The sequence below is a fragment of the Echeneis naucrates genome, chromosome 13 (assembly GCF_900963305.1).
Source record: "Echeneis naucrates chromosome 13, fEcheNa1.1, whole genome shotgun sequence".
Lineage (NCBI taxonomy): Eukaryota > Metazoa > Chordata > Actinopteri > Carangiformes > Echeneidae > Echeneis > Echeneis naucrates.
The window spans coordinates 2,099,404-2,110,479 of record NC_042523.1 but is presented as its reverse complement, the minus strand read 5'-3'; the positions used below and the strand labels follow the sequence as shown (position 1 = coordinate 2,110,479).

General features: G+C 41.2%; 1 protein-coding gene across 2 annotated transcripts in view; it reads left to right on the top strand.

The window, feature by feature from the left end:
- The first annotated feature begins 296 nt into the window (after positions 1-296).
- col4a3 (collagen, type IV, alpha 3) overlaps positions 297-11,076 on the top strand; it is a 56,910-nt gene continuing 46,130 nt past the window's right edge. Inside the window, exons 1-16 of one of the 2 annotated variants that reach the window (XR_003841443.1) lie at positions 297-626; positions 4,766-4,822; positions 7,130-7,219; positions 7,827-7,871; positions 8,116-8,160; positions 8,373-8,435; positions 9,075-9,128; positions 9,268-9,294; positions 9,470-9,544; positions 9,795-9,857; positions 9,947-9,982; positions 10,229-10,276; positions 10,443-10,517; positions 10,668-10,712; positions 10,832-10,894; positions 10,990-11,034. Coding sequence is in view for 1 of the 2 variants with exons in the window: in XM_029518071.1 (XP_029373931.1) it covers positions 534-626; positions 4,766-4,822; positions 7,130-7,219; positions 7,827-7,871; positions 8,116-8,160; positions 8,373-8,435; positions 9,075-9,128; positions 9,268-9,294; positions 9,470-9,544; positions 9,795-9,857; positions 9,947-9,982; positions 10,229-10,276; positions 10,443-10,517; positions 10,668-10,712; positions 10,832-10,894; positions 10,990-11,034 (924 nt within the window). In the remaining variant the exon portion in view is untranslated. The remainder of the gene's footprint in view (positions 627-4,765; positions 4,823-7,129; positions 7,220-7,826; positions 7,872-8,115; positions 8,161-8,372; positions 8,436-9,074; positions 9,129-9,267; positions 9,295-9,469; positions 9,545-9,794; positions 9,858-9,946; positions 9,983-10,228; positions 10,277-10,442; positions 10,518-10,667; positions 10,713-10,831; positions 10,895-10,989; positions 11,035-11,076) is intronic. The other variant, XM_029518071.1, reaches the window with a different exon arrangement.

Sequence of the window (11,076 nt, the reverse complement as noted above, 5' to 3'; positions counted from 1 at the left end):
TTAAGGTTGTTTTGTGGCTCATAGTTACCATCAGAAAAATGTCAAAGTTTAGTGTTTCCCCTCATAGTAGTGCTCTTAGTAGTCGTGCTATCAGCAGACACTGACCACATATGAAGCCCAGTTTGAAAACTCTTGACATGTGTCGATGCATTACGTTTTCAGAGCTAAAAGTAACTTCAGCAGTCTAGGTCATGTCTATTGTGCTATCTCATCTCCGAAGTTGAGTAATGAAGAGGAGGAAGAAGGATAGTCTGATCAGATCAGGCTTTTATTTTGTCGAGCAGGACCAGAAGTCCCTGTCCTTAATGTTTGACTGTCGCCGACTGACTCCATCCCGCAGCAGGTTGCTGTGAACGGACCGAAGCTGCAGCTCAGACCCCCTGTGGACCGAACTGAACCGAACTGAGGAGTGGGGTCCATTTGCGATCCAATCCGAGCCAAGCAGAGCTGGGCTTCACTGAGTTCGTCCTAGAGTCAGTTTGAACAGCGGAGCGTTGCCGATCAAGAGTTGGCACGGCGGTCGTTTCGTGTGGATGGAGGCTCCGGGCGGCCAGAAGCGGAGGATCGTCCAGCTGTTGCTGGCTCTACTGATCTGCTGCTCCATCACTCCGGCACATACCGAGAGGGTGAGTGAGGGGTGGGGTGGTGGAAGAGGGGGTCTGATGAGTGGTCTGATTCTTTACCTGGAAAAAATGTACTTTTGATTGACGGATTATAGCTGAGGATGTGAACAGACATCAGCTCAGGGCAGGAACTCTTATTGTGAAAATATTTTTAAAAAGTGAAACTGCATATATTTTCTGGTCTTCATTTAGAGGTTGAAGAGCAGTGCTGAGATCAAAGATCAGTATTGATTCAATTTCTGACTTCACTGCAGCAGAAGTGAAGTCTGATTGATGCTATGCAGTGTATGTGAATGTTGTCATGGTAACTCAGGCAGACCCCTGTGAAGTCAAGTCAAGTCCAGTTTTATTGTGTTTTTAACAGCAATTCACAATCAGGAGAGCGACTGATTGTGCCCCATCATTATCAGCTCATATACATTCAAAGCTTGTTACTATTAGTAGTAAAGTTGTTATCAGTGGCACCAGTGCTTGTCTATGATGTTGGGATGTCCATATTGCAGTGAATCATGGGTAATGGTGTGAGGTGGGGGAGTTGTTTTATGAACTCACTGTGTGTTTGCTGTATGGAAAAAGAACTGCTGTGATTTTTATTTCAAAAATCCTGCCATCTTCAATACCCACAATGCACCAGGACCACTGACGACTTCACAGAGCTCCACTCAAGGCATCAAGTGATTTAGCAGTTCACCTGCTGCAGTGAAGTGCAAGACTTCACTCTGGACTGTGAAAAACTGGGATTTTTTGGGGTGGGGGCATTTTATCCATCAAACGATGAACACTACAGTACTTAGGAGACTAACAAAGAATTATTTTAGCTATAAAAAGGGATTCAGCCACAGCTCTCGTCCAGACCTGGTCCCGTGGGTCCAGGACTTTAGTCCTCCTGAGCTTCGAAATCAATCACTCTGCGGGCTTCTCTTCACATTGGGGCTGTTTCAGAGCAAGTGAAAACAGTGTGAGCAGACTGAGAACAGAATGATTGCACAATGAAGACACAACAAAGGCAGGGTTGGGACAGTCTAATTGACTCTCCCTGCTTTCAGTTAAAATATCACAGACAGACTTGTCTCCTGTGACCTTACCTTTCCTTTTCAGATTTTGTCCTCAGCTCCTCTGAGCATGCTCAGTCCATGTTGATCCAAACATCCCATGTTAACTCCACAAATAAGAAAATGTGGAAAGAATGTGAGACAGGAAATAAAACCTGTCTGTCTGTCTGTCTGCAAGTATTTTTACTCAAGTGCAGTTTGGATGTACTTGAGTATTTCCTAATTTCCTCATTGCTTTAACCTCTCAGCTTGATATTTATTGGAAAACACAGATGGTCAAATTATCCTGTAGATTAAATCCTCACAATGTGAATGCTTCAGTAATTAGACCCCACTAATGTTAATAATTCTTTAAATTAACAATACATATTTTATTATAATACGCTAATTAATAGAACTTTTAATATAAATGCTTTTTAGAATTACTGAGATATGATTTGCATATCTTGAACTTCCAAATTTCACAGTGAAACTTCCTCCTTTCTTCCGTCTTTTGTTTGAGTGCATCTTTTTTCTTTTTCAGTCTTTTGTCCTGATCTGTGGTTATTATTGCCCCAAATACACACACAAACACACAGCAGTAAAAGACAAACTGAGTTTAGTACCATAGATCCAATGAAAGTTTTTGACTGAGCCCACACTCGTGAACTTCACTGGCTGAATTCATTTACTGGCACATTTCTTAAGATGAGATCAATGATTTCTTCTCCTTATTAACCTGATTATCTGCAGTACTTAAACGTTATTAGCATCAAATAAACATCTAAAGGTAAAACCAAATCAAATCAAATCAGATTTATTTGTACAGCACCAAATCAAGTTACATCAAGGCACTTTACATATAGAGCAGGTCTAGACCAAACTCTTTATAAAATGATTTAAAGAAGTCCAACAGATCCCCTGATGAGCAAGCACTTCCTTTAAGAGGCAGAAACCTCGGGCAGAACCAGGCTCGGGGGGCGGCCATCTGCCTCGACCGGTTGGGAGTGGTCGAGAGAGACAGAGAGAGAGAGGCATGGGGGGTGGCAGGAACATGATGCTGCATGAAGATCATGTAGATGATGCTGTCGTATGGAGGATGAGGGAGCAGCAGGTGTTGCAGGATCATGGGGTGGCGATGAGTCACCACCTGCAGGATGAGGACAGGGAGAGAGAGAAGAGGAACTGGGAGAGACAGAGACTTCAGGAAAACATGGTTAGTAAATGCAGTACACATGCTTAGAACTGGGAGGAATGGATGTTTCTGAGAAGCATGTTTGTGAATGGGATACAGGTGTGATGGGCGGGAGAGAGAGAGAGAAGCTCAGTCCTTCCCCCAGCAGTCTAGGCCTATAGCAGCATAGCTAAAGAGTAGATGGACTTTAACCTTTTAACGATAAGCTCTGTCATACAGAAAAGTTTTAAGCCTGGTCTTGAAAATTGCTCAAGAGCCCCCCCCCGGACCGATACTAGAAGTTGGTTCCACAGATTTACTCTTGGAGACTCTAGGAGCCACAAATAAACCTCCATCTAGAGAGCGGAGTTGCCTGCTAGGACAGTAAGGAACTATGAGCTCTCTGAGATATGATGGAGCTTGGCCATTAAATGCTTTATGTGTTAGCAGAAGGATTTTAAATTCTACTCTGTGTTTTACCTGCAGCCAATGAAGAGCAGCTAACACAGGAGAGATGTGATCTCTTTTCCTGGTTCCTGTTAATATTCATGCAGAGCCACCTTAGTGCAGATCCTTTAATGCCAATTTCATGTTCCAGTCTCTGTAATAAAATATTATGATCAATCTTGTCAAATGCAGCACTTAGATCCAGATGATGATCTACTGTCTGAAGCCATTAGAATATCACAGCACTGTTTCTGTGCTGTGATGGGCTCTAAATCCTGACTGAAAAAGATTAATATGCTCTAACAGTACATGGTAAACATAAAAAAAGTGGTGATCACTAAAATCATCTGTGTTTATTTAGATTTTTATTAAATGAGCGAAGATTCTTTAAGGTATGAGGGTGAGTACATTGTGTATTTGCCAACATTTTTAACTTGATTTCTAATCTGATTTCAATCTGGTGATGCTGATCTGTGGATGTGATCCAGGTCTCTGATGTGATCCTTGTGAACCTTGTCTGGGGACACATGTAAACATGGTCTTTCCTCACAGAGTTGACAGAGCTGAGGTGTTACTGTATTCCTGTCTTCAATAAAACCGAGCAACAAGCTCCAGCAGATGGAGGCTCATTCTGAAACTTGTGTGTTGCTGTAAAATATGTCACAAAAACTTTGTTTCCCTGTTTCTGCATTATTTGAATGAAGCAGAGACAAAAATCATTGCTTTTGAGTCTGACCTGAACAAAACAACAGAGAGAAGAATAAAAGTTTGGAGGCTGGCCCACACACCCACTGTTACCCTGTTGCTGAAGGAGCTGAACCCTCAGACTGAATGTGGAGCACTTACTGTGATGACACGCTGCAGGACGTGTTGAGGCATCTCGTGCCATGATGGCATCCCATGGAAAGTGAGACAGGAATGAAGATAAGACAACATCAAACCATCATCGACCTGTCTGTCTGACTGTCTGTTGGTTTGCTATCTCACAGGAAGACTACTGTTGCACCTGCAGGATACATGGAGATGTTTGGGTTAAAGTCCTCAGAAATATGTCTGACAGATAAAGACATTGTGAGGAAACGTATCAAACAACAACACTTCAAAATAAACCCAGTAGTCTGGACTGAAATGGACAGACTACTGGGTTTATTGCCATTATTGTATGTGCAGGATCCAGCAAGGGCACTGGGTCTAAATTCTCATGTTCTCTCTGAAATGTGATGATGATGATGATTTTAATGATGATAATGATGCACTGGGTGATCAGAGCTCAGTAGATATCAGTTTGGATCCATCCATCCATCACACTTTAACACAGAGACCTGAGACCAGTTGAATAGGAAAATCTCAAAATCAGAAAATCAGAACCTGGACTGTCTTGTTGAACTCATTCTCATTCTCAACAGTTGATTATCATTTCATTATGTGCTGTGTTGAGGTTTGTGTGTCGTCAGATTAATGGAGCACACTTTTTATTTTTATGTCTGCAGGTGTGTCACTGCAGCGGGAAGTCGTTGTGTCACTGTGACGGGGTCAAGGGTCAAAAGGTGAGAGGATTCTACCCTTTCACTGATCTATGTTTCAGTTTACTTGATTTTATAAATATGATAAATGTTAACACTCAATTAAAAGCAAAGACACACCATTATAATAAATATGATATAGTCTATGACATTTTCAAGAATAAGTAGACAGATTAAAAACCGTATTTTGCAGACCATAAGGCGCATTACCAATGAACAGGTCTATTTTCATACATAAGGTGCACCGGTTTATAAGGCACATGATAAAACATATATAAAGCGGTTGCTTGCTAGCACTACATAATTAGTTATCTAACGTCTGATGTTGCAACCCATATCCAACCAAGGACCAACAATAACACAATGTCCCTGTGTCAGCTGGGAATGCTCCGAAAATCCATCAAGTGGAGCGGCTTCGTCGCTTACCAAAGTCGCACTAAAACATTTTCACAGAATTTTGAGCGCAGTGTACCACATAAAATTGGTTCGAGGTTAGTAAGCACAACAAGAATTCACACATAAGATGCACTGCATTATAAGGCGCACTGCCGATTTTTGAGAAAATGTAAGGATTTTAAGTGCACTTATAGTGCGGAAAATACAGTAAATTTTCCATGCAGCTACATGTGAGAATAACTCTCATTTACTCATATTCACCTTGAACCTCATTGCATAATTAGTCAGCAGGCTTCTCAAAGGATATGTGTTGAATGATGATAAGTGCATCAGTATTAAATTTGTCCCTCACAGTCTCATGTTTGAGCAAAGCTCAGGTTTTTGACGCTGAGTTCAAATGTAAATATTAATTTGTTTAGTTGTGTCTTCATTTACAATGTCCACCAGTAAGGTATTATGCCAGGATGTAATCCTCAGACACTAAATCATAACCAAACAAGCCTTCACCCCCGCTCCTCAACAATTTCAAATTATCACTCTCCGTAAAAAAATACCTGCCATGTGAGGACAAGTGTTGAACCTCACTGATCCCACATCAGTGGGTTCTGACAGTGTGCTGCTCTCTAGAGGTGACCTGATGTCACTTCACCGGTTCATGAACAGTTAATATCTGAGAGGAGCAGCCAATCAGAGACCACAGTTTACGTTCCAGCTGCCCCACTGCAGTCACATATGCACATATAGACACAGTGTGTTCATACTGAACAGCATATAGAAGGAACAGTGAAGTGTCTGAAAAAAGACAGACAGACAAGAAGTGTCTGGGGGAGGAGCTTCAGTGAATCATTCCTCTATCCATCTGTTATCTTGACTGCTTATTCTAAATGATTTAAGAGATTGGGTGGGGTGGGGGTTCCACTCTGGATGCCAGTCTATAATATTTCCAACATATAGAGACATGCAACCATCCACATTCATTAGAGTTATTATTAACCTTAACCTCCATGTCTTTGGACTGCAGGAAGGGAGCTGATGATTCTTTTGCTAACAGCCCTGTTTGTTGAGGGTGACACTGATTTCAGGAGATCAACTGATATAAGAAGTTGGATTTGGATTAGTCTGATTCTTTGACTGAGTTACCTCAGTTAAAATCCATTGATTCTCATCCTCAGTCTTTGAAAGTGATGTCAAGAGTCCCGACTCTACATCGGTCGCTATTGGCTCGTTCAGAGGGCTAGCCTTCAGCATCTTTTAGTTTTGTCTTGTTTTCTGTGTTCTAAGTCTTTATTTAGTCACAAATAGAATTACCTGAGGTTCCATTGATTCTGAATATGAAGACATGGTGAAAATGACAACTTTATATGGAAAAACACAAAGGGATGCAAAAGAGCTGAAACATCTTCATGTGGCTCAAAAATACTTACATTTAATATTTGGTTCTTGATCTAACAGAATTGATGCTATTTTTTAAAAAAATTGCTGTGATGTCAGTTTTTGTTTGTTTTTTCTCCTCTCCCTTTGATAGTGGTTACCACACTCAATATATTCCATTGGACTGAGACAATCTTTATATTATGTGTCTTCCATTGTCACCTCTGGCGCTGCTGTAAAATGTCCACAGCCGTCAGATATGACTTCAGGTGCAGTTTAGTCTGAAGTCTTTGTCTCTGCTACAGTCTGATGTGACTTAGGTGTGGAGACCACCCAGGTGAGAACTCTATCATCTCAGGTGTGTTGAAAGGCTGGTTCCTCTCGGCTGAGCCTGAAACGTTGTCCGTTAACTCAAGCACCTGAAAACACCTGGACTGCTGGCAGGCTCTTTGATACACCTGAACCTACCTGACTTTATCTGAGTTTATTTCCTCTGTGGGTACGCCAGGCACATTGACCCAGATTCTGTTCGACTAATTTCTCTGGTGTTTTTGTCCCTTACAGGGTGAACCAGGCTACTTCGGTGAGGATGGCCTTCCTGGAATAATTGGTTACCCTGGAGAAGAGGGTCACCAGGGGCCACCAGGCGAGATGGTAATGCCTGGTTGTTGAGACAGACTGCAAAGTTCAAGGTTCTAATTTTGGCCCATCAGGAATTAAAACAGGAGTCATTTGTTTTAACCAAGACCAGAACCACTAGATGGAGATGACATTCTACAAATTTCTGACAAATGTGCAGCTAATCTCTTAGAATTTCACAGTGAGACACTGGTTGTTTGTATTTTACACTTTTTATACTTAGAATAAAAATTCTCTTATTTTCATCTTATTTAAACTTTTTCTTTTGTCACTTGTGCAACTGTAATTTTTGGGGGATTAATAAAATTCTGTCCTTTCTCAAATCATTTTAATAAAATCCAACCCTGATGACGTGGTGCGAAATCTGGGCTCCTGACCAGTACTTTAGACTATATCCACAGATCAAAGAACATATCCTACAAAGTGTTTTCACCAATCAGTGCTTTGTTTCCTTCCTAGGTGCTCATTCTGATAGCAGTCAATGAAGTTTCAGAGTAGGAGGTCATTGTCTGTATACTACCTCACTCCAGTAAACAATGATGTAAAACACAGTTTGTCTCAGGAGTCCCCCCTCTTCCTGATGATGATGACGATGATTGTTTTCTCTTGTGTTCATCTTCAGGGCGAGGATGGTCCCCCAGGAAGTCCAGGGCTGAAAGGCTCTCGGGTAGGGCTGATGATGATGATAATGATAAATCACTATCAAGTTTTCCTTTATCGTGTTTTCCAGTAAAAGATGAGTTAATGTCTTCTTTTTTTTTTTGCTCTTATGCGTATTTGCTCCTTTGTAATCTAAATTCCAACAGTGGATTTTCCTGGATTTGAGTCTCGTGTGAGACACATTCTGCCAGAATTAATCTGGACAAATCTTTAGAAACTCAGTAGATCATATGTCTCTTTGTATTCCCTAGGGCCTTCCAGGGAAACCAGGTTTCCCAGGACCTCCAGGTCTACCGGTGAGAACATTTATGAAGTAATCAAACTCAATCAATAGAGAAAACCTATAGATTGTGATCATGCGACAATAAACTGATATTTCAGTCAATATTCTTTTTCTCCTTTAAGTATTAAAACATCATTACAACGAAACATTTCTCACACCGGATCAGATGAAGATGACATTTTCCAGTGTAGTTAAGTTGTTTTTACCAGTCAATATCATTCCCAGGGACTTCCTGGGCGTGAAGGACCAATTGGGCGACCAGGATTTCCAGGATGCAATGGGACAAAGGTGGGATAGTCATGATATTTCAGTGATGGTAGTTTGAATCCTGCATGCCAGCTTTTTAGCAGAGTTTTGGGAATCAGAAGGTATGAAATCACTTCAGTTAGGAAAGATTGGCTGTTGTCAAATGGTTTGGGCTAATTCATTTTTGTTTTACAATATATTCATTCATTCTTCTTTTTTATCTGTTTTTGGGTTGCGGGGCTGCTGGAGCCAATCCCACCTCACATTGGGCAAGGGGCAGGGTACACCCTGGACAGGTTGCCAGTCCATCACTGGGCCAACCTAGACATGCACACACAGACCCAGGGAGAACATGCAAACTCCACACAGAAAGGACCCAGCCCGGGGAGCAAATAAATAAATGTGGATATTTCCTGTTCGTTTTTGTTGTTCTACCTTGTGAACAACATATGGTTTTTAATACCTTAACTGTTTCAGGGTACTTCCGAAAATAATGTGTAGTTATAATGTAATCTGGCTATGCAGACAATTTCCATGACAAAGATGATTTCAAAGATACCTTTTCATATTGCATTATATGCATCTTCAAAAACAATCTATCTGAGACAGAAGTCACCCAATTTTATCCACTCACAGAGATAGAAAGGTCGCCTGATTGATTAATTGATTGATATCTTCCAGGGAGATATCGGATACCCAGGATTTCCTGGGACTATAGGACCTCCTGGACTTCGAGTAAGTCGTAAAAGCAGTGATTGGTTGCTGTGAAGACTTCCTGTATTCACCTATTAACCATTTAGCTCTCTGCAGACTGAAACTAACCAGGATTGATTAACAGCAAAAACCTGAGGCTAACTGCATTCATGTGTTTCAGGGTAAGCCAGGACTGAGAGGGCCAAAGGTAAGAGGATTGATATACAATGACACAGTTGTTTGTTTTTTATACAGTATTAATGCTATGTGCTCTTCATTCTTATTTTAAGACATCTAAAGAGAAGATAGCCTGGTTAGTCTTGGAATTCCCTGTAAGGAATGATCCTGACCTGTTGATCATTCCTGTTTTGTTGGGATTTTAGGGGGAGTCTTTCTTCTATGACATCCCTCAGGAAATTAAAGGACAAATAGGACCTCAAGGACCAGATGGAAAAAAGGTCAGTTGCTGCCAGATAATTTATCTTGACATGACCAAATTGCAGAGGGAGACTTACAACATTCCTTCACCAGCCTTCACAAATTATTACCAAATATTTTAAATAATGCTATTTCTATTTAAGTCAATCCATAGAACAAAATCAGTGCACAGTGTTTGTTAGTTGCTGAAAGAATATTTGAACACTCAGTCGAAAGTTCCCCCAGATGTGCTGATGGATACTGTGTCCTGAGTGGCTGTTTCTGTGTCAGGGGCAGGAGGGAGTTCCTGGTCCTTCTGGGCTGCTTGGACCACCAGGAGCTGATGGAATTTATGTATGATACAATTTTCAGTTTTAATGCAAAATATGTAATGATCAGCAAATCCATAAACTATCATCAGCTGTTTTTATGCTTTGTTTAAGGGAAGGCCAGGGTTGCCAGGGTTACAAGGAGAGAAGGTTTGTGTTCTTTGTACATTTGACCATCATTTAACGTTCACTCATAAATAAGCTGAATTGGAGATTTTCTTTTCCTTCCTGATAATGATTCCAACTTCTAAACTAAGTGCTAAAAAAACATGCATCAGTGTGGATGTGATATAATTCACTGACAACAGGAACAGATACATGAATGGCATGGAGTTTGTCGTTGATCATGTCATATTACAAAGCATTTCAAAATCTTTGGCCGTGTTTGTGTTTCAGGGTCTGGAGGGTCCCAGTCCCGTGATCCCAGGTCCCAGAGGACAAAAGGTGAGCTAGTGGGTCAAGAACAGAACCCATGTAATACCAAACATGGCTGGACTTTTCATATTAACAAAGACCTGTGATCCAAGTCACATAAACATATCTAAACAATTTATCATCTTCATCCTCATGCTCATTTTCCTAATCATCATTAGCTGTGCTTGGTTTTTAGGGTGAACGTGGACCTCCAGGGATTCCAGGACAGAAAGGAATCAAACTATATGCTGAGGGACCCAAAGAGCTCAAGGTCTGTGTGACTGTCTCTCTCTTTTTCTGTCTATCTGACTGACCATCTCTCTGTTTCTCTATCAATCTGTCTGTCTATATCTCCCTCAGTGTCTCTCTCTCTTTTTGTCTCACTGATATTGCTGTTGATATTCTTGACATTATATTTCAGGGAGAACCAGGTGATGTTGGAGAGAAAGGTTGTCCTGGGCCTTGTGTGAGTCAAGCCTGCCTCATTGTCACAATTTATCATTATTTAATCAAAGTCACAACGGCAAAGAACAAACATTCTGATTATCATTTTGATCAGACACGTGTGTTTGTTTTCTCTTACAGGGCATACCAGGGAAACTGGGGGCGAAAGGAAACAAGGGCGAGCGAGGTGACCCAGGCTCAATGGTGAGAGAGACAAGCTATCTTATGGTTATGATGAGAAGTTTAACAGAACTAAATCTGGTTCCTCGTCATCTAAATTGCTGCTGTTTGTGTGCCAGGGTAAACCGGGGAAGGACGGACTCATTGGAGAGCTCGGAGCTCAGGTAACTATCTGCTAAGCCAGAATCATTGTTGAATATCTAAGT